The sequence below is a fragment of the Symphalangus syndactylus genome, chromosome X (genome assembly GCF_028878055.3).
Source record: "Symphalangus syndactylus isolate Jambi chromosome X, NHGRI_mSymSyn1-v2.1_pri, whole genome shotgun sequence".
NCBI lineage: Eukaryota > Metazoa > Chordata > Mammalia > Primates > Hylobatidae > Symphalangus > Symphalangus syndactylus.
The window spans coordinates 69205455-69228972 of record NC_072447.2 but is presented as its reverse complement, the minus strand read 5'-3'; the positions used below and the strand labels follow the sequence as shown (position 1 = coordinate 69228972).

Below are 23518 nucleotides of genomic sequence, written 5' to 3'. Positions count from 1 at the left end.
AAAAACATACAATATTGCCTGTCAATTTTAAGGGTAAGAAAATACAAATTTTGATACTTTCTTCTTGCACTCCAATTGTTTTATATATGCCCCCTAATGTTTAGTAAGCCCCCCATTTTGGATACTGATGTGGTTTGGCTGTGCCCCCACCCAAATCTCAACTTGAATTGTATCTCTCAGAATTTCCACATGTTGTGAGAGGGACACAGGGGGAGTTAATTGAATCATGGGGGCCAGTTTTCCCTGCTATTCTCATGATAATGAATAAGTCTCATGAGATCTAATGGGTTTATCAGGGGTTTCCGCTATTCTTTCTTCCTTTTCTCTTGCTGCCACCATGTAAGAAGTGCCTTTTGCCTCCCGCCATGATTCTGAGGCCTCCCCAGCCATGTGGAACTGTAAGTCCAATTAAACCTCTTTTTCTTCCCAGTCTCGAGTATGTCTTTATCAGCAGCATGAAAACGAACTGATACAGACACCATTGGGCCAGTGCCCTTAGCTTGGAACCACATTGAGCACATTTAAAATTTATCCTGTTTATTTAGAGTGGCTCTGATGGACTGATGATATTATGGGGAATACTCAAAGCTCCTTCAAACCATCCTTTGATGCTACCACTGCCTTTATCTGAGCAAACTCTCACACGGGGAATTTTATTTCCTTTTTTGTTTGTTTCCTTTTTTTGGTTTGTTTGTTTGGCTCTCCCTTCGTATATGGAATGGATATCATATCTCAAAATAAGATTATGAACACTTATTATTACCACAATTAACCACTAGTCAATGATAATATTTGTATTCAGAAGACCAGTGCAAAGTCTCAGCAACTTGATGCTTAGTAGTATGTTGTTTTTCAGCCTCCTACATTTAGTACAGGGCATCAAATTTCAAGGGTAGATACTCTTTTATAGTAAGCTGAAATCTGCTTCCTAGTCATTTCCACCCCTTGGCCTTTCCGATACGCAAAACATTATCAGCCTGCTTTAGAGGCCACATAATTTTCCTTGATCACTCCTAATTACAAACTAAAACAGATATACCTCTGGGAGGAGAACTAGTGGTTGGGGGATAGTGGTGGAAGAGAGACTTAATTTATACCTTTCTGAATTCTGAACTTATTTTAAAAATAAAATAAAATGGAAGATTATAGCATTTGAATTCTCTCTTGGACAAATTTTCAGGTTTGTTTGTTCATCAAATTATCTGTTGCAAGACAACTACTAGCACTGTGTTAAGTTCTCTGGAGGCATACATAAAAAAATTAAGATAGAGTATTATTTTTCAGGAATTTACAATTCAGTTGTGAATAATCCCTAGACACTTGTGATACAGGCAAATAAATAAGTAAAATGGAAAGTGATAGATGCCAAATGAGGAAGAATACAGGGAAGATGACAATATTTCAATTACTTCTTTTGCAGGGAAGAGAAAAGGGAAAGTATTGGTAGAGGCAGGAGCTAATACTGGCTAAGTATGTTTGAAATAGAAATATTGTTCTCAACTTTTCCACCAAAGCATTCTGAATGGCATAAAATAAACACATTCTCCTGAAAAGTCCAACAGTGGATGCCTTTAGTAAGCTTCAACTATTTTTGAAGTATGTGGTTTATCTTAACAGGTTTTTAAATTTTGCATTTTGTAATACAAGATAATCATATTTTAAATATAAAATGCTTTAAATTATTTAACATCAAATAATATGGAAGTTCCAGGAAGTTGTTTGATATGTCACTGATAGATATGCATACTTGTTTGAGAAGCATGGTCTAATCAAGAGTCACTGTCATTCTTAAGCATTAAAAAGACATGATAAAAAACAGTACTTTTGAAAGATTACTCTTGAAGCAGTGTGCAAGAATAATTGGAGGAAGTGAAAAGAGACAGGAGTTATGATGACTCAAAAAGGGAATAGATTCAGAAAGGCCAGGAAAGGGGCAATATTGTTACTTACCTGATCCAGCATTTTTACCATCTCCTCCAATGAGTGGGACTGTAATGGCTGCAGGGCCCCCATCTGCAGGCAAAGTAGTATACACCATGGGCAGAGACTGCACTACCACTGGGATGGTCTTCAGGCCACCCATCTTATTTGGTAGACTGACTGAGGGGATAGTGTGAATGACATGTAAGATCTGCTGGCCACCAGTGCTTTGAGAGGAGGTCAGGACAGAGCCTGGGGTCAGAACAGTAGGAATGTTTGCTGAAGTGCTCATGTCAGATGTTGACGTGGACACCACAAGGGTCTGGGGAGAAGACTGTGGCTTGGGGGGACGTATTGGAGCTTGTAGCATGCTAGCAGGCTGGAGAGGAGCCTTGGGCTTGTGAAAGGAGAGGTCAACTGGTTCCACTTGGGGCAGGCTGAAATCACTAGCCAAAAGTTCTTCTGGGGGCTCAATCTTGATGTCATTAAACAGTGCTGGGTTCTCCATGGGGTTGGCATCCAGGAGTGTTGGAGAAGTCATATTACTTCTGTATTCTATCTCAGGGGGATCTCTGTTCCGAACAGAAGCAGTGACCTTAAATAAATAAACAAATGGGAGATGCATAAGTCAGTGTTAGTACCCTGAAGAGACATGCAAGCAATGTAAAAAAGAAATCTCTATTCATTTCACATGGAAGGAATACATGGTGCTGGGAGAAATAAGGCAGGAGTAAACTAAAGAGAAAAAAAGACGGGAAACTTTACTAAGTACCTGTAAGTACCAGGTACTGTATCAGGCAATTGTTAAAAATTATTTCATTTAACCTTCACAATAATCTTGCAAAATTATTTAAAGTCAACACTTTCTGAGCATCCACTATAAGCTCAGTGGCAGCACACATCAATAAAGTACAGCCAATAAGTACATACTAATATACTAAATATAATGATAGAATAATGTGAATAGTTTATAAATCATACCATAATAAATAATGTAACAGGTATACAAGCAAGGCGTTTTAGAAAAACAAAAGGGAATGACTCATTCTGTCTAGAAAGGGAAGGCTTCAAGGAGGAGGTGATATTTCAGATGAGTCACAGAAAATTAATAGAAATTTTCTAGGCAGATAAGAGATAAGAAAGATAATTCCTGCCTATAGAGCCATAACAACAGACAGTATAATTATAGAATAAACTATGAAATAAACCTGCAATACAGTTAGTTGTATTATATGCAAAATTGAACTCTGTAACTTTTTAATTCTGGGATTTTTAAAAAAACTAATAAATGATCTAAATGATCATAAATGATTTAAACTAATAAATAAATTAGTTTAAAAAACCAATAAATAAATTAGTTTAAAAAACAAATAAATTAGTTTAAAAAACTAATAAATAAATTAGTTTAAAAAACTAATAAATAAATTAGTTTAAAAAACTAATAAATAAATTAGTTTAAAAACTAATAAATAAATTAGTTTAAAAAACTAATAAATTTGTTATTGGTTTAAAAACTAACAAATTTATTATTAGTTTAAAAAACCAATAATAAATTTAAATAAGTTTAAAAAACTAATAAATTTTTTTAAAACTAATAAATGAGCACTTTATATGTAATATATGAAATAAAGCCTCAACCTAATTAAAAACTTTCTAAGAATTCCATGAATTCAAAGGTCAAGGATATAACGAACTGTGTATGCCACTGCCAAGCAACACTCTGGATCTTGAAGATGATTTTGGAGATAGTGGTACCTCTTTAGCCAGTAAACAAACAAGCCTCCATTATCTATCAGCATGATACTTGAATTATGGGAGTTTTAAATTATGAAAAATGTTAAGGAATACATCCTTTATATAAAACATAACCACTTTTAGTTTTGTATATTTGGAAGATGAGGAAAGGTAGAGTTCAATGAAAGGTTGGGTGATAGAAGATAATTGTTTGGAAGACAGGAATAACAAGGGAAGAACTATTTCTGTGAGATTTAACTAGCTTCTTAATGAAGATTGATTGAAAGAGGAATAAAACTAGATTCAAAGACATTCAAAAGAAAGCAAGTGGAAAAATCTCGATGAGACATGTAAAAATATTTGAATATTGACTGGATATTAGACAATATTAATGAATTATTGTTAATTTTAAGGTGTGATAATTATGTTATGCTTATGATTTTTTAAAATTTAAGTGAGAGATAATAAGGGTCTAAATTCAGGGAGTAATAAGTGGCAGGGGAGGCAGTGTCTTCTTGCTCTGACTTTATTTTAAAAACCTTCAGAGCGCTGCAGTGAGCTATAATCACACCACTGCACCCCAGTCTGGGTGACAGAGCAGGACTCTGTGTCAAAAACATATGACAACAACACTCAGAGCAGGCTGGGAATGAGTAACGGCACCAAAAACCCATCCGTGCTTTGTCTCCAGAATTTAGCCAGACTGCCATCTTCTTTTCCCTTCTTTTATGCTACAACACTCTTGGTTTCTTGATTTGCAAGCCCCTATCCCAACTCAGCCCTTGTTTGTGGTCCAAACATTGCTTCAATCTGATCCTCCAGGACATGATTTCTGTGATTTGTCCCACTGTTTCACATACTGCGAATGTAACCCATCCCTCATGGGTGGATTTGACCCATCCAGATAAGGGGGGAGTAGAATCCTGTTGACAAGGAGAGGAAGTTGTCAAGATTGGCTCTGCTGAACATAAAACTCCCCTGTTCTCAGAATCCCCCAAATCAACTTAAGCTCTTATTTTTCCTACATTTCCCACATATCTCTTCACTTGAGTAGCTCCATTCCCAGATTAAAAAGATAGAATCCAAGGAATCTTCAAAAGAAAAAATGTTATCTCTTTCCATAGTCTATCACTGCTGTCAATAACAGTGAGAAATAGAGTTACAATAGAAAGCATAAGAAGAGGTTCAGTGTAGGGCAGGCACGGTGGCTCATGCCTGTAATTCCAGCACTTTGGGAGGCCAAGGCAGGTGGATCACTTGAGGTCAGGATTTCCAGACCAGCCTGGCCAACATGGTAAAACCCCATCTCTACTAAAAATGCAAAAATTAGCCAGGTGTGGTAGCATGCACCTGTAGTCCCAGTTACTCGGGAGGCTGAGGCAGGAGAATTGTCACTGCACTCCAGCCTGGGCAACAGAATGAGACTTTGTCGCAAAAAATAATAATAATAATTCACTGTAATACCATTTTCTGTAAGAATATAGTTGTGGGTGCAGGTGTAAAAATAAACACAACTTGCCACTGAAATTAAGAAAAGATTTAGCTAAATTTTAGGGACTTTTTGGACTAAGAAACCTGAAAAAGCTGAAGCTTTGAACCCTAACTATAAAATAAACACTACTTTGGCAACTTTTACTCTCTTTTGCCAAAAAAATGCCATTTCAGTGAGATGAGTGCTGCCTACAACAATGTTACTAGCTCAAGGCCTTGTGCTTAGCTGATACTTGATCTGCAGGTATACATTTTATTGAAAAACATTACGTAGGAACATCTAAAATGGAACTTGATTGATGAAAGCAGAGAAACTGAAGAACTGATAGTCTATTCTTATTGCCTTGATGAGATACAGTGTTACAGGGTCCTGCTCCAACAGGCCATCATTAGTTGTCCTTTTATAGACTAAACCTATTTTGTGGTTTGCCAATTCTTAACCAAACCCTGTCTGCAGCAGGGCTACAATCATTACTTCTCTCCTGCCATCAAAAGGCTTTGAGAGAAATGTTGGAAGGGCAGTTGTTTGGGTTTTAGTTTCTTAATAGTAACTTCCTCAAAGCATAGCATCACATACTTTTTTCTGTACATATCACTTCCAAGCATGCCTCTTATGTCTAAGTGAATCTATCTTGTAGCAAGTATTTTCTGGGTGTAAATATTGTCTTCTGAACGCAAGCTTTCTCGAGAAAACAGACTGTTCTCAAAAGTAGATCTCAAGGTTGACCTTACTGTTCCTTCCTTTGTGGCTTAAAGACAAGCATTCCATATCTACACACTATCAGGGTGAATAAGTTTTGTTTGTGTGCACTGAGGATTCTTTTTTCAATATGATCAAAATAATTTTAATAAAAATATTGTTATACAGTCTAACTTATTCCGTATTTTGAATATAACCCTCCCTATGGTTAAAAAAAAAACCAACACACTATTTGCTTTACCTTATCTTTATAGATAGCATATTATGCTTGAAGGTTCTGAAGAAGACCTTCAAGTCTTGATTGAGTGAGTTTTTGTCCCTAGAATTTTGGTGATTTTAAGAATCCTCACCAAGATGACTCGGGATGGGTACCTATTTCATGCTTCATTGAATATAATCACTTCAGCTTTGAAAGCTCATCTGAGGATTGTTCTGTCATCAGATTTTTCTTTTAAAGTAATCTTTCTTCATCTTTAGCGTGGTGTGATGGCTTCAGTTTTTAAGTATTCTCTAGTCAATCACTATCAAAGAGAATAGCTACTTTCCCCATTTGCTATTTTAAGACTTTATCCTGAATTCCCGGATTTCTGAATCTATGAAGAAGGTTGTACATGAAAGAAAACAAAGAAACTTAGGAGTGGTTTGAAGACAAGCTTTAATTTCCACAGTGCTACTCCTCAAATACCCAGAATCCTTATCAGGTTTCCTTAAGCCAATTTGAATAGAAAAAAAAATATAAAAAGAGTTATTTATTCATATATTACTAAAGATGAGACCCTTTCGTTCTTAGGAAACACCCCTCTCAATTCTAGAAATAAACTCTGAGAAAAGTTGGTTAATTTCACAAATATTTAAGCATTTGATTAAGATAGGTAGAGAGGCCCTGAGAATCAGTGGAATCAACTGTTACAAAGTTTCCATTTCTCATGTATTTGAAACAGCTCTGATGTGGAGCTTGAAAGTGGTAATGTAAGATTAGAAATGAAGAAAAAAATACCATAGACAGCACAGTAGGTGGAAAGAGAGGAAGGGATGTTATAGAAACACGATAAAGCCTAGGCTCCTCCCAAACAGAAAGAGGAAACCTGTTTTGGTAAACAGGTACCTTCCAGCTTTGCTCTGGGTTAAAACAATTAGTTTTATGCCTGGATACATATGCACACATGTATTGTACACATTCATTGTTTAGGTCAAAAAGTCTGTTTAACCTTCTAAAACTTAAGTCTTTTTCCAATAACAGCATTATGTGTTTGGGTATTAGAAAATGGAGAGGTGGATGGAGATGAGTATTATTAGAAACCTAGACTTAATCTAACAAACCCGGCAATTTTAAGAGATTGGGATAGTAGTAGCCACAATCAGGCAAGATGAGATCATAAATGTACAAATGTATGTATATATGTATATGTATGCATATATTTGTTCACTAGGTATTTGCTTAGTACCTAGCACAAAACTATAGAAAATGTGACAAATACTAAATCAGTTTTTGTTTCTCAAAGAATCTAAGGTTGTTTTTGGGTAATACATGGATGAAGTTATTTTATTTTAATATTTATGCTTACTCTATTGTACCGTACATTGGAAAATATATATAACACATTGTAGTGGGATGAATGGTGACCCTCAAAAACACCTGTCCACACCTCAATTCCCAGAGTCTTTTTGGAAAAAGTATCTTTGTAGATGTAATTAAAGATCTTGAAGAGATCCTGCTGGATTATCTGGGTGGGCCCCAAATTCTATGACTAGTGTCCTTATAAGAGACATACAGAGGAATAACACACAGAGACACAGAGGAGAAGGTAATGTGAAGATGCAGGCTGACAGTGGAGTGATGGGGCTACAAGCCAAAGAACACCTATATGTACCAGAAGCTGGAAGAGGCAAGGAAAAGATTCTTCACTAAAGCCTTCAGAGGCAGCATGACCCTGACAATAACTTGATTTCAGATTTCTGGCCTCTAGAACTGTGAGAGAACACATTTCTCTTGTTTTAACCCACCTAGTTTGTGGTAGTTTGTTTCAGCAATTCTAGGAAGGCAATACCTCACATCAAACTGAGAATTCTCCAGATAGCTTAGAACAAAACTAATATAGATTTATTTATTTATTTAAATAATTTTAAAGTATGTGAATAATATTGATAGCAAAGATGTGGCAAAAATCGTGAAAGTGGTAAGTAAATAATTGAAGTTTGGGAGACAAAAAATATTACTGGGGAGACAAGAGATATTTACATAAAGCAGTTGACAATACAGAACAGGTACCACATTAGTGACTAATACAGATAATTTGGTGTTCCAGGAGCATGAGTTCACTAGAGATTCGTGACAGTTGGGGTTTTCTGTGTATGTTTCATGGAAGAGGTAGAATTGGAATTTGAGCCCTAAGAAAAGTAAAGAGTTTGGTGAGGCACAATCCATGTAGAAAAACCAGTGTGGGGAAAAGTGGCACAGAAATGTATGAACCCTGAGAATGCAGCCCAGCTTTAAAAATAGAGAAGGCAAAAAAAGAAATGTATGAGCCAATTAGATAGTATCAAGGAAATATCGTTCATTTTCTTGGGCCTGACAGTGCTGATGTAATTATGTAGGACAATGTCATTATTTGTAGGTGATGCACGCAGGATAATTTAGGGGTGAAGTTTCTTGATATAACTTACAATAGTAATAAAATGGGGGGGGGAGAGAGAATTAGGCTGTGTGAAAATATGTGCCAAATATTAACAATATTAAATTAGGGTAAAGGAGAGACATGTATGATAAAATTTAACCCTAACACTGCTCATACATTTTGACCAAGACATCCCACTTGTAGGAAGTAATCAGAAACGAAAAATAAAGGGCAGGTGACAACCAAGTGCTCTTTCACTGTATGGTATGTTGATACAGAAATTTAGAGAAGGGAGAGCAGCATGTGTGCCCTGAGCTACACACCCATCCACTAGTCCTAACTTTTGACATAAACAAATCCTATAATGAATCAAACCAGGAGGCTTCTCCACACTAGAATGATGCCAGCATTGTGTAGTTATAGAACACAAACTCCTGGCCCTTGTCACCTGAGACATGGCCAGTGTGCTGTGGCCATGTATCACAAGCACTCTAGCTTTTCTAAAAATAAGATATCCTGGAAATGCCAAGAAACAAACAAAAAAAGTGCTTAGATCCCTTACTATCCAGACTTTTCTACACATTGAACCAATTTCAAAGTGCCTCCAAATTCTGGAAGTTCAGTATACCTAAAGAATGCATAGAAAAACATGTCTAGAATTATACTTAGGTACAATGAGATTTCAAAATAAGGTAGCTTTGGCCAGGCGCGGTGGCTCACACCTGTAATCCCAGCACTTTAGGAGGCTGAGGCGGGCAGATCACGAGGTCAGGAGATCGAGACCATCCTGGCTAACACGGTGAAACCCTGTCTCTACTAAAAATACAAAACAAAATTAGCCGGGTGTGGTGGCGGGCGCCTGTGGTCCCAGCTAATTGGGAGGCTGAAGCAGGAGAATGGCATGAACACAGGAGGCGGAGCTTGCAGTGAACCGAGATCACGCCACTGCACTCAAGCCTGGGTGACAGAGCGAGACTCCATCTCAAAACAACAACAACAATAACAACAACAACAACAAAGGTAGCTATGCATGCTCAACAACATTTCATACAGTATTTTTTATTACAAGTACAATAGATTTTTGTCTAACACTACTTATACTCAGCTTCCTCTTGGTATTAACTATCAGTAAGCTCTAGCAACAGGCAGAAGTTTTCCAACAATTAGCAGGTTTTGATGTGCTAATAATTCCTAAATGCAAAAGCTACGATTAAGGTAAATGGGACATCAAATAGGGCTAAATATCATTAAAACAGTACAAAGGATTCTCATCCACATGCATATGTAACTTAAGCAAATTCATGTATACACCATGGGCCAAACAATGATTGAGAACAATTTTTAAAACTGACCCCTAGATTTCTCAAGGAACTTAATACAGAACTACCATTTGACCCAACAATCTTATTACTAGGTATATATACAAAAGAAAATAAATCATTCTACCAAAAATATACCTGCACTTATATGTTCATCACAGCATTATTCACAATACCAAAGACATGAAATCAACGTAGGCGCCCATCGATGGTGGAATGGATCAAGAAAATGTGGTAAAGATATACCATGGAATACTATGTAGACATAAATAAGAACAAAATCATTTCTTTTGCAGCAATATGGATACAGCTAGAGGCTATTCTCCTAAAGGAATTAATGCAGGAACAGAAAACCAAATACTGCATGTTCTTATTTATGAGAGTTAAACATTGGTTACTCATGGACATAAAGATGGCAAAAATAGACACTGGGTACTACTAGAAGGAGGAGGGAGAGAGGAGAACAAGGGTTGAAAAACCATTGAATACTATGCTCACTACCATGGTGACAAGATCATCTATATCCCAAACCTTGGCATCACACAATATACCCATGTAACAAACCTGCACATGTATCCCCTGAATCTAAAATAAAAGTTGAAGACACTCAACAAAGAAACATCAGACTTAATCTGCACTATAGACCAAATGGATCCGGTATATATTTACAGAACATTTCATCCAATGGCTGAAGAATACACATGATTTTCCCCAGCACAAGGATCGTTCTCACTGACAGACTATATGTTAGGTGACAAAACACATCTTAAGACACTCAGAAAACCCGAAATAACATCAAGCATCTTCTCTGACCACAACAGAATAAAACTAGAAATTAATAACAAGAGGAATTTAGTAAACTATACAAACACCATACACCACTAGTGTTATAAAACATTAATTTATTAATGTTTAATAATATTATTAAACTTTAATTTAATTAGGGAAATTAAAAAATATGCTCCTGCCAGGCGTAGTGGCTCACGCCTGTAATCCCAGCACTTTGGGAGGCCGAAGTGGACAGATCACCTGAGGTTGGGAGTTCGAGACCAGCCTGACCAACATGGAGAAACCCCGTCTCTACTAAAAATACAAAATTAGCCAGGTGTGGTGGCGAATGCCTGTAATCCCAGCTATTCGGGAGCCTGAGGCAGGAAAATCACTTGAACTCAGGAAGCAGAAGTTGCAGTGAGCTGAGATCACACCGTTTCACTCCAGCCTGGGCAACAAAACAGTGAAACTCCGTCTCAAACAAACAAACAAAAAACAACAACAACAACAACAAAAATTGCTCCTGAATGACCAGTGAGTCAATGAAGAAATTAAGAAGAAAATTGAAAAATTTCTTGAAACAAATGATAATGGAAAACAACATATCGAAACCTATGGAATATAGCAAAAGCAGTCATAAGAGGGAAGTTTTATAGCTATAAGTACCTACATCAGAAGACAGAAAAAACTTCAAATAGACAATCTAATAATTCATCTTAAAGACCTAGAAAAGCAATGATACCTGCATATTCTTTTGGAAAAAAATAGAGAAGCAAGAGCAAACCAAACCCAAAATTAGTAGAAGAAATAACAAAGATGAGAGAATTAAAAGAATTTGAAATAATACAAAAGATCAGTGAAACAAAAAGTTGTTTTTGAAAAGTTAAACAAAATTGACAAACCTTTAGCCAGGCTAATGAGAAAAAAAGAGAGAAGATCCAAATAAATAATATCAGAAATGAAAAAGGAGACATTACAACTGATATTGCAGAAATTCAAAGGATCATTAGTGGCCACTATGAGCAATTATACGTCAATGAATTGAAAAATCTAGAAATAAATGGACAAATTCCTAGACACATATAACCTACCAAAATTGAACCATGAAATCCAAAACATGAACAGACCAATAACAAGTAATGAGATTGAAGCCATAATAAAAAGTCTTCTAGTAAAGAAAAGCCCAGGACCTGATGGCTTCACAGCTGAATTCTATCAGACATTTAAAGAAGAGCTCATACCAATTCTACTGAAACTATTCTGAAAAATAGAGGAGGGACTATTTCCAAACTCATTCTACAAGGCCAGTATTACCCTGATACCGAAACCAGACAAAGACACATCAAAAAAAGAAAATTACAGGCCAATATCTCTGATGAATACTGTTGCAAAAATCCTCAACAAGCTACTGGTAAACCGAATTCAACAATACATTAGAAAGATCCTTCATCCTGACCAAGTGGGATCCCTGGATGCAAAGACAGTTCAACATACACAAATCAATCAATGTGATACATAATATCAACAGAATGAAGGATTAAAAACCATGATTATTTCAACTGATGCTGAAAAAGCATTTGATAAAATTCAACATCCCTTCAAAAAACTGGGGATACAAGGAACACCTCAGCATAATAAAAGCCATATAAAACAGACCCACAGCTAGTATCATATCGAATGGGGAAAAACTGAAAGCCTTTCCTCTAAGACCTGGCACATGTCAAGGATGCCCATTGTCAACACTGTTATTCCACATAGTATTGGAAGTCCTGGCTAGAGCCATCAGAAAAGAGAAAGATATAAAGGGCATTCAAATTGGAAAAAAAGAAGTCAAATTATTTTTGTTTGCAGATGATATGATCCTATATTTGGAAAAACCTAAAAACTCCAGAAAAAACTATTAGAACGGATAAACAAATTCAGCAAAGTTGCAGTTTAGAAAATCAAACTAATCAAATCAGTAGCATCTTTATGCCAACAGTGAACAATCTGAAAAAGAAATAAAAAAGTAAACCTGTTTACAATAGCCACACATAAAATTAAATACCTACAAATTAACCAAAGATGTGGGAGATGTCTACAATGAAAACTATAAAACACTGATGAAAGAAATTGAAGAGGACATCAAAAAATGGAAAAATATTCTATACTCATGGATTAGAAGAATCAATATTGTTGAAATGTCCATACTGACAGGGACAGGAGGCAGGGAAATTCTAGGCAGAAGTGGGCAGGTCCCTGGTGAGGGCCCCACCCTGAAGCCTGGAAACACAGTCCAAAATGAGAACTTATATATCCGTTTTCCTGCTTGAATGTTGCCTTTTCCAAAACCACCCATGGCTGACCCTGCCCCCTATCCTGTGCCCATAAAAACCCAGGCTCAGCTGGCAGAAAGAGGAGAAACAGCTGAACGTTGATTATAGTCGGATGTTGGAGAGAAGTGGCTTGACTTCAGAGGGACAGCTTGATGGCATAGCTTTGGAGAGGAGTCCAGATGGGGACAGTTGGAATCCAGGGGAAGATTACCTTCCCACTCCATCCCCTTTTCAGCTCCGCCTCCCACTGATAGCCACTTTGATCAGCAATAAAATCCCCCACATTAACCACCTTTGATTCATTGTGTAACCTCATTCCTCCTGGATGCCAGACAAGAACTTGAGTGTGGGTGCAAAAGGCTGTCACACTGACCCTCTGGTGAGCTGTTAATGCTTAAGCCATCTGCAGACAGCAAAGTTAAAAGGGCACTGTAACACTCCTTCTGGGGCTTCAGGGGTCACAGGCACCGCCCCCCCCAGACTCTGCTGCCGGGTGCGCATAGAGTTTTGCTCCTGCCAGTGCCCAAAGGCACTCACCCCGGCTCCTGCACCCACTGACCTGTGCTTCCCCTCCCACAAGGGGTAGAACACAGCAGGTTTAAGTGAGTGGAATTCGCCCCTGCTAGTGCCAAAGCGCCAGCTAGGTCCAGCACCAGTGCACTCCAGTTCCCACCCACAAAGGGGTCAGGGAAATAGCCTGCTTCAATACTACCTAAAACACAATACAGATTCAATAAAATCCCTATCAAAATACCAATGACATTCTTGTCTGGGCGCAGGGGCTCATGTCTGTAATCTCAACACTTTGCGAGGCCGAGGTGGGTGGATCACTTGAGGTTAGGAGTTCAGGACCAGTCTGGTTAACATGGTGAAACCCCATCTCTACCAAAAAAAAAAAAAAAAAACTAGCTGGGCTATGGTGGCACATGCCCATAGTCCCTGCTACTTGGGAGGCTGAGGCACAAGAATTGCTGGAAGCCAGGAGGTGAAGGTTGCAATGAGCTGAGATTGTGCCACTGCACTCCGGCCTGGGCAGCATAGTGAGACAACATCTCAAAAAAAAAAAAAAAAAAAGAAAGAAAGAAAAAAAGACATTATCTACAAAAACAGAAAAACAAAATCCGAAAATTTATATCAAACCACAAATACCAAGAATAGCCAGTTATCCTAAGCAAAAATAACAAAACTGAAGGAATCACATTACCTCACTTCAAGTTATACTACAGAGCTATAGTAACCAAAATGGCATTGTATTGGCATGAAAACAAACATATAGCGCAGTGGAACAAAATAGAGAACCCAGAAATAAATCCATACATCTACAAAGAATTCATTTTTTACAAAGGTGCCAGGAACATACATTGGGGAACGTGCAGTCTCTTCAATAAATGGTGCTGGGAAAACTGGATATCCATATGCAGAACAATGAAACCAGAACCCTATCTCTAACCATATAAAAAAATTAAATTAAAATGGATTAAAGAGTTAAATCTAAGACCTCAAACTATGAAACTGCTGCAGAAAATATTTGGGAAAATCTCCAGGACATTGGTCTGGGCAAAAATTTCTTGACCAATACCCCGCAAACATAGGTAACCAAAGCAAACAGGAACAAATGGGATCACATCAACTAAAAAGCTTCTGCAAAGCAAAGGATTCAATCAACAAAGTGAAGAGACAACCCATAGATTGGGAGAAAATACTTGTAAACTACCCATCTGACAACAGATTAATCATCAGAATATATAATGAGCTCAAACAACTCAATAGAAAAAAGTCTAATAATTCAATTTAAAAATGGGTAAAACATTTGAATAGACATTTCTCAAAAGAAGACATACAAATGGCAAACAGGTATATGAAAAGGTGCTCAACATCGGTGATCATCAGAGAAATGCAAATCAAAACTACAATGAGATATTTAAAATGGCTTTTATCCAACAGAGAGGCAATAATAAATGCTGGTGAGGATGTGGAGAAAAGAAAACACTTGTGCACTGTTGGTGGGAATGTAAATTAGTACAGCCGCTATGGAGAACAGTTTGGAGGTTCCTCAAAAAAATTGAAAATTGAGCTACTATATGATCCAGCAATCCCACTGCTGGGTATATACCCAAAAGAAAGGAAATCAGTATATCAAAGAGATATCTGCACTTCCATGTTTGTTGCAGCACTATTTACAATAGCTAAGATTTGGAAGCAACCTAAGTATTCATCAACAGATGAATGGATAAAGAAACTGTGGTACAGATACACAACGGAGTACTATTCAGCCATAAAAAGAATGAGATCCTGTCATTTGCAATAACATGGATGGAACTGGAGATTATTATGTTCAGTGAAATAAGTCAGGTATAGAAAGACAAATATCACATGTTCTTATTTATTTGTGGGATCTAAAAATTGAAACCATTGAACTCATGGACACAGAGAGTAGAAGGATGGTTACCAGAGGCTGGGAAGGGCAGTGGGGTGTTGAGGAGGAGGTGGTTGTGGTGAATGTGTACGAAAAAATAGTTAGAAATTGTCTGGGTGCAGTAGCTCTCTCCTGTAATCCCCAGCATTTTGGGAGGCCGACATGGGCAGATCACCCGAGGTCAGGATTTTGAGACCAGCCTGGCCAACATGGTGAAACCCTGTCTCTACTAAAAATACAAAAAATTAGCTGGGCGTGGTGGCGTGTACCTGTAGTCCTAGCTACTCAGGAGGCTGAGGCAAGAGAATTGCTTGAATCTGGGAGGCGGAGGTTGCAGTGAGCTGAGAAGCCACCACTGTACTCCAGCCTGAGCAACAGAGAGAGACTCCATCTCAAAAAAAAAAAAAGTTGGAAATAACAAATAAGACCTACTATTTGATAGCACGATAGGGTGACTAGAGTCAATAATAACTTAATTGTACACTTAAAAATATCTAAAAGAGTGTAGTTGCATTGTTTGTAACACAAAGGATAAATGCTGCAGGGATGGATACCCCATTCTCCATAATGTGATTATTTCACATTGCATGCCTGTATGAAAACATCTCAATGTATCCCATAAATATATACACCTACTATGTACCTACAAAAATTAAAAATAAGGCCAGGTACGGTGGCTCACACCTATAATCCCAGCACTTTGGGAGGCCGAGGTGGGCGGATCATGAGGTCAGGAGTTCGAGACCAGCCTGGCTAATATGGTGAAACCCCGTCTCCACTAAAAATACAAAAATTAGCCAGGCATGGTGGTGCGTGCCTGTAGTCCCAGCTACTCAGGAGGCTGAGGCAGAAGAATAGCTTGAACCTGGAAGGCAGAGGATGCAGTGAGCCGAGATTGCGCCACTGCACTCCATCCTGGGTGACAGAGCGAGACTCCGTCTCAAAAAAATAAATAAATAAATAAATATTTAAAAATTCAAAAAATAAAATAAAAGTTGGAATTATAACAAAAAGATTCCTAAATGTAACCTACTTTATCTGATGAATTAAATAAAGAAATAGACAAGTATCGTATATACAACACTGTATACTCAAGTCTATAGGTGATTTAAAGATTTTCAAGGTTAATTTTGACTGTATTTGAGTTTCACTCATGCAGTGAATTTGCAACCCCAAGAAAGATGGGACTTCAACATCTAGCACAGAGCCCTGGGATATAAAATCTAGATAACCTGTTTTGAATCCTAATTCTTGGAGTGTTCAAGGCCAGTTTTATTTTCCATCAAATGGGGAAACTAAGAATAATGATGGTTAATTTTATGTGACAACTTGGCTGGGCTACAGTGCCCAGATATTTGGTCAAACATTATTCTAGATGTTTCTGTGAAGGTATTTTTTTGGATGAGACCAACATTTAAAACATTGTACTTTAAATAGGGCACATTACTCTCTATAATGTGAGTGGTCCTCATCCAATCAGTTGAAGGCCTTAGTAAAACAAAGACTGTCCTCCATAGAGCAAGAAAGAATTCTTCTCACAATCTGCTTTTGGACTCAAACTGTAACTCCTTCTGAATCTCCAGCCTGCTGACCTACCCCGATGGGGTTTTGGACTTGCCATGCCTCCACAATCTAATGAGCCAATTTCTTGAAATCTCTCTCTCTCCATGTACATATATGCATACACACACATACACCATACACACATATCCTGTTGGTTCTGTTTCCCTGGAGAATACTAATTAATACACTGTTCAACAGGATTATGGTGAAGATTAAATAAGACAATGCATTTAATCTTCATCCTATCTGAAATATGAAACAGTGCTATATAAATAGTTGCTATTGTCTACTAAATGTCTACTCTTGCCTTTATAGCCTTGATTCCAGAGGCTGTTTCTTTTAGGCCAGATCTACTCCCTAGCTGAACATGAAACCAAGGCATTCATATACTTTCTAGAAATATGTCTTCCTTCACCTCTTCTCAATCCCCAAACATGTTATAGAAAGAAAAATGAGTTTAAATTCTGTAATCACTACCAGGTATTCAATACTATTATGGCCCAATATTAGTACCCTATTTTCCTGATAACTGACCTGCTTGAATACCTGCATTGAGCCACCTTCTGAATTAAGTTGGACCTCCAAGTTGTTTATGAGTTTATCCATATCTGGAAAAGAGAAAAGGAAAAGACAACTTTCAGAATAAAATCTAACCCACTATATGCATAAGTATGCCATTAATGTTATGTGTGTTCTATGACCTTTATCTTTCAGTACTTACTAGATACTGATAAGTCATTGAAACCTGATTTATTTTACTCATCAAGATGGCCCTAACTTTTCCCCAATAATATTAGCTGCTCCCCTCCACCAAATTGCATGCAGGCAATCTGTTTCTTCCTATTTCACCAACATACTCTGCCTTCATAGGAACATCAGCATAGCTACAGTTTTCAGTATTCTACCTTCCTGGTCTAGTTCTTGCTTGAAGGAGTTCCAAGCTCCTATATGTATATTTACCCCAGTGAACTTATTTACACATCAAGGCCAAATCTCTCTAGAGATGTATTTTATCTGTCTACGTCTCTTAAATCTACAAGCCAGGTGAGGTAATAAAAGCAGTTTTCTCTTTCCTCTTTAGTTTTTCCTCTTATAAAAAGGAATTAGTGTCTTAATTCAGCTGCCTTAAACCATCAGTCATTCATACTAGAAGCACCTACTAGCTTTCTTCCTCAACCAGATTTTCTGGGAGTTAGATGTGTGGCACTCACATCCCATAAACTTTGGCAAGGCCTTTTTTTTTTTTTCCTAAGCCTCAACTTGTCCATCTATGATTAAAAGATTTCAGACTATCCTCTGCAGAGCCCTAAGGCTTCCATGGAACTTGGGGGTGGGGTTTGTTAAATTAAGGTTAGCTTAAAGCTTCCTCCTCACATATTTCAAGTTCAGCCTAAAGGTTTCCCCATCCATAATGAACCATAACCTAACTGGATGTGTAGACAGTGTAATCTACTATTGCGTCAATCACAGAGTTTCAGTCGATTACAGGCAGTCAACAACTTGAAGTGTGTGAATAAGGCAAATACTCAGATATAACCAATCCAGCTGTTTCTATACCTCACTTCCATTTTCTGTCCATAAATATTATCTGACTACATGGCAGCCCCAGAGTTGCTCTGAATCTATTATTTCTTCTGGGGGCTGCCTGATTCATGAATCATTCTTTGCTTGATTAAACTGTTAAGTGTAATTTGTCTAAAGTTTATCTTTTAACAGGTTAATGGAGGAACTATAGTAAGTAATAAGAATAGTAGAAGCCAGAATTAAGAAAACTGACTTCCAATAGAATCTGAGCTCCTTGCAGGCAGATACCTTCATCTTTGTTTTTTTCACTAATGTATTCCAAGGCCCTAGAACATTGCCTGGTACATGGTAGGTGTTTAATCACATTTCTGAAGGTTTTCGATGACAATGACAGAAAAGGAGAGTGAGGGAATGTGTTTTCTCAAGTACAGAAATTGGAAAAGGGTGGAAAAGAACAAAAGAAAATTAGAGAATTTATGCATGAAAGATGCCTGAGGTGTAATTAACTATGAAGTGAGAGGTGGTAGAGGGTAGCTAAAGCTTTTTCTGATTTCTAAGACAGGAAAAGGAGGTGTGATGGTGGAAAAAGAATGTGAGGTCAGGTAACTCTCATACAGCCCACAGGGGGGCACCAAAACGCCAGGAGAGCTTTCTTTGTTGCTGCCAGAAACATCCGTAGGAGTGGAGAAGAATCCATTCTCCCTCTGCATTCACACAACACCTTCAACAGGCTTCATTATTTCTAGCAAGTACAACTTAAGAGAGCCATCTCCAATCTGTTCTTCGATTCCTATGGATTAAGAGACAGCAGAGTTGAGGAAGCAGAGTGATTCTGAGAAGCTATATTAGCTTCTATGAACCTCAGTTTCTTCACCTGCCAAAAGAGGGGAACACGGTATTGCCTTCACAGAGTTAATGTGAACATTCCATGTTAATACATTCATATGCCATGTAATGACGTTTCAGTCAACGATGACCCGCAGATACGACAATGATTCTTTTTTTTTCATACTTTAAGTTCTAGGGTACACGTGCACAACGTGCAGGTTTGTTACATATGTATCCATGTGCCATGTTGGTGTGCTGCACCCATTAACTCGTCATTTACATTAGGTATACCTCCTAATGCTATCCCTCCGCTCTCCCCCCACACCATGACAGGCCCCGGTGTGTGATGTTCCCCTTCCTGTGTCCAAGTGTTATCACAGATACGACAATGATTCTATACGATTATTAACAGAGCTAAAAAAATTCCTATCACCTAGTGACATCATACCCACTGTAATGTCACAGTGCAAAGCATTACTCATGTATTTGTGGTGATGCTGGTGTAAACAAATCGACTGTGCTGTCAGTCAATATAATTATATACAGTACGTAATACTTAACAGTGATAATAAATGACTATGTTATTGTTTTCTGTATTTACTACACTATACATTCTATCATCATTTTAGAGTGTACTCCTTCTACTTATTAAAAAGAAGTTAATTATAAAACATTCTCAAGCAGGTCCTTCAGGAGGTATCCCAGAAGAAGGTATTGTTGTCATAGGAGATGGCAGCTCCATGCATGTTATTACCCCTGAAGACCTTCCAGTGGGACAAGATATAAGGTAGAAGACAGTGATATTGATGATCCTGACCCTCATAGGCCTAGGCTGATGTGTCTCTTTGTGTCTTAGTTTTTAACAAAAACTTGTAAAAAGCAAAAATAAAAATTAACAATAGAAAAAAGCTTATAAAATAAGAATACAAAGAAATAAAATATTTTTGTACAGCTGTACAGGATTTGTGTTTTAAGCTAAAAAAGTTATAGTAAGCTAAGGTTAATTTATAAGAAAAAAATTGTTTATAAATTTATTGTAGCCTAGTGTACACTGTTTAAAAAGTCTAAAGTAAGGTACAGTAATGTCCTAGGCCTTAACATTCACTCGCTACTCACTAAGTGACTTACTCAGAGCAACTTCTAGTTCTGCAAGTTTCCTTCATGTTAAGTGGTGTTCAGGTACACCATTTTAAAATCTTTTATACCATATTTTAACCGTGCCTTTTCTATGTTTAGATACACAAATATACACCATTATGCTACAATTGCCTACAGTATCCAGTACAGTAACATGCTATAGAAGTTTGTAGCCTAGGAGCAATAAGCTATACCATATAGCCTAGGTTGTAGTAGATTATACCATCTAGGTTTATGTTAGTACATTCTATGATACTCACACAATGTAAAAATTGTCTAAGGATGTATTTTGCAGAACATATCCCCTTCATTAAGTGATGAATAACTGTACACGTAAATACACTTAAAACAAATCTTGGCATATAGAACACTCTCAGTTAGCTATTATCACCACTATTATTATTGTTGATTATCAGAATCTTGAACTCTGGCCCAAAGAATCTGTCCTGTGTATCAAATAGGACTTTTATACCCCATGAGTTCACAAACCTACTCCGCCTCTTATATTTCTAATCTCAATTTCTAGTACCACCATAAACCCAGTCTATCAGTCTAAAAACCTAGGGGTCAGCCACCTTTGACTCCTCTCTCCCTATCTTCAGCCAGTTGGTTATCAGCTATAATAATTCTCCTGCAGATACATCTCTTAAATCTAGCCCTTCATCATTTCATAGTCACTTCCTTCCCCTTCTGGTCAACACTCCACATTGCTCTCAAAGTGTAGTAAAACATGTGGGCTCTGGAGTGAGTGCCTAGAATCACATTCTGATTCTGTGACTTCTTAACAGTAAGAAGTTGGGCAAAGTTTTTCCAGCCTCTTGTGTCTGTTTTCTCATCTGTAAAATGGGAATAATAATAGTACCAGGTCACAGAGTTACTATGAGGATGTATCAAGTTGATATATGTTCAAGTATTTACAACAGTACCTGGCACAAAGAGGAACTGTCTGTTTCCTTCACCACCAGGTGAGCCCTTCAATAGTTACCTAGTCTTGTTCCTTTTTTTGTATCCCTATCTTTTAGCAGAGCATCTCCTATACACTATGTACTAATGTCCAGTGAATAAAGGAATGAATGATCTTGGAAATGAGGAAAGATAGAGCCATATCCAGAACTATAACTGCCCATCTTCAAAAGCTTTAATAGCAACAATCAAGGAGCCTGAAAAATACTTCTTGGCCCTCCTATATCACAAATACTTTAGTAAAATAGTATAAGAGGGAGAGCTGACAATTAAGAATGTCTCAGCCATTTCTGGTTAGTGCCCTCACCCAGAAAACAGCCAAATGGAGTAGCCATTAGGTAATCCTGGTCAACATTCTAAATATTGGTAGGAATAACTATAAGGAAAGATTCTGGGAAGGTATATAACCTCCTCTTTTAAATTTAATTTTTAAAAATATTTACCCAGGCAAAATTGAAAACTGAAGAAAATTAAGGCCCACAGAAGGTCTTAAAGGTGGCTCTGGTTTTTTTTTAAGAGGGATTTATGAGCCTCTTGCTTTTCTCTAGACTTGGAATTTCTGCTCTAAGTGTCTAAGAGAGACCAGACAGCTGCACAGAGGCTGTCAGGGAAGTGGTAAGGAAATATACAAAAGGGGATTATAGTATATATGGCCTGGGCCATTGAGATGTGAATCACTCAGACAGGAGGACAGCAGAAATGCAAATTACCAACTTGAGGTAATAACCATTATTCTGCTTGGACTGGCTCTTCAAGCCTTTGTGTCTACAAGCTGGACTTTCTGGTCCTTCTCCTAAGGGCAGGGGTACTATAGAAGGAAACAGAGGAGGAAGAAATAGGGAAGAAGATTGAGTCCCATCGCCAGTGGGTCAATGTCTCATATATGCAGGACATCACAAACCACATTCCAGGTACTGTGACTATAGGAGTTTGATAAAATTATGTAACTTTTGTCATGTCCCCAAGTTTATATTATACCAAAATGGCATTTCCTATAATGATCAGCTTGTCTTACAAAACTGAACAGTGCCTCCAAGGAACTGGAGCAGGTGCTGGCTAAGAAGAAAACATCTCATCCTTTGGCCAACCCTGGAAGGGGAAAAATGCCTACAGGTAAAGTGACAAGGGGTACAAGAAGAGATAAAGTAAGGAGGGGTGCAAAGCAGAGTCATTAGAGCCTACAACTAAAAAGAAAGCAGAGCATTGGAAACCCTGACTCAGGCCTAAGAAAGGACCTTGTGCTTTGACAAGATACAGCATTTGGACAATTCAAATAATGTCTTATATACATCGACATAGCTTTACAGTAAGGAAATACACAGCTTTCATATAATTTCCATTTCACACATAATAAATTTGGAGGCCCGAGATCACATAGTTTAGAAGTGCTAGAATCAGAACTGAAACTTTAGTCCTCTGACTCAAATTATAGTGCTCCCCAACCATTTCCTAATACCTCAAATCTGGTGAGCACCTTCTTTCTGAAAAATTGTCTGCTAAAAGATGAACACATTTAAGGACAACACAACCAATCACTTAGGAAGATCTTAAGCAGATATCATTCATCTTTCGCCTCTAACCTATAAGAAGTACTTGAATTATTTAAAAATAAAAATCAATGCTTAAGGGTTTTGAGAAAGACTAGAGTACACATTTATTTTCAGACAATTTTACTGTACATCTTCCAGAGGAATTAAGAGTAGTGTTGCAATGGGCCTTTGGGAAAGCCTTCAGGATATCTCTGCAGCATGACATTAATAATGGAATGGTGATAAAAAGAACTATAACAGCCGACATTCATTGAGTGCTTACTATGTGTCAGAATATAAACAGATATTCTGTTTATATCTATTTATCTATCTATAGAGATCTTCATTTAATCCTTACAACGCTAGTAGTAGGCACCATTATTTCCTCATTTTAAAAAGGAAGAAAGTGGGCCTGGCACAGTGGCTCATGCCTGTAGTTCCAGCACTTTGGGAGGCCGAGGTGGGAGGATCACTTGAGCTCAGGAGTTTGAGACCAGCCTGGGCAACATAGTGAGACCCCATCTCTACCAAAAATTTAAAAATTAGCCAGGCATGTTGTTGTGTAAGGCTGAGGCAAGAGGATCACATGAGCCCAGAAGGTAGAGGCTGCAGTGAGCTATGATTGTGCCACCGCAGTCTAGCCTGGGTGCAGAGAGACCCTGTTTCAAAAACAGAAAATAAAAATTAAATTGA

The 23518-nt window shown here is 37.7% G+C and overlaps 1 protein-coding gene across 4 annotated transcripts in view; it reads right to left on the bottom strand.

The window, feature by feature from the left end:
* KLF8 (KLF transcription factor 8) overlaps nucleotides 1-23518 on the bottom strand; it is a 57284-nt gene that overhangs the window by 21493 nt on the left and 12273 nt on the right. For 3 of the 4 annotated variants that reach the window (XM_055269455.2, XM_055269459.2, XM_055269457.2), the window contains 2 exons: nucleotides 17379-17452; nucleotides 1951-2515 (listed from right to left, as the gene is read on the bottom strand). In XM_055269455.2, coding sequence (XP_055125430.1) covers nucleotides 1951-2515; nucleotides 17379-17452 — 639 coding nt within the window. The remainder of the gene's footprint in view (nucleotides 1-1950; nucleotides 2516-17378; nucleotides 17453-23518) is intronic. The other variant, XM_055269458.2, reaches the window with a different exon arrangement.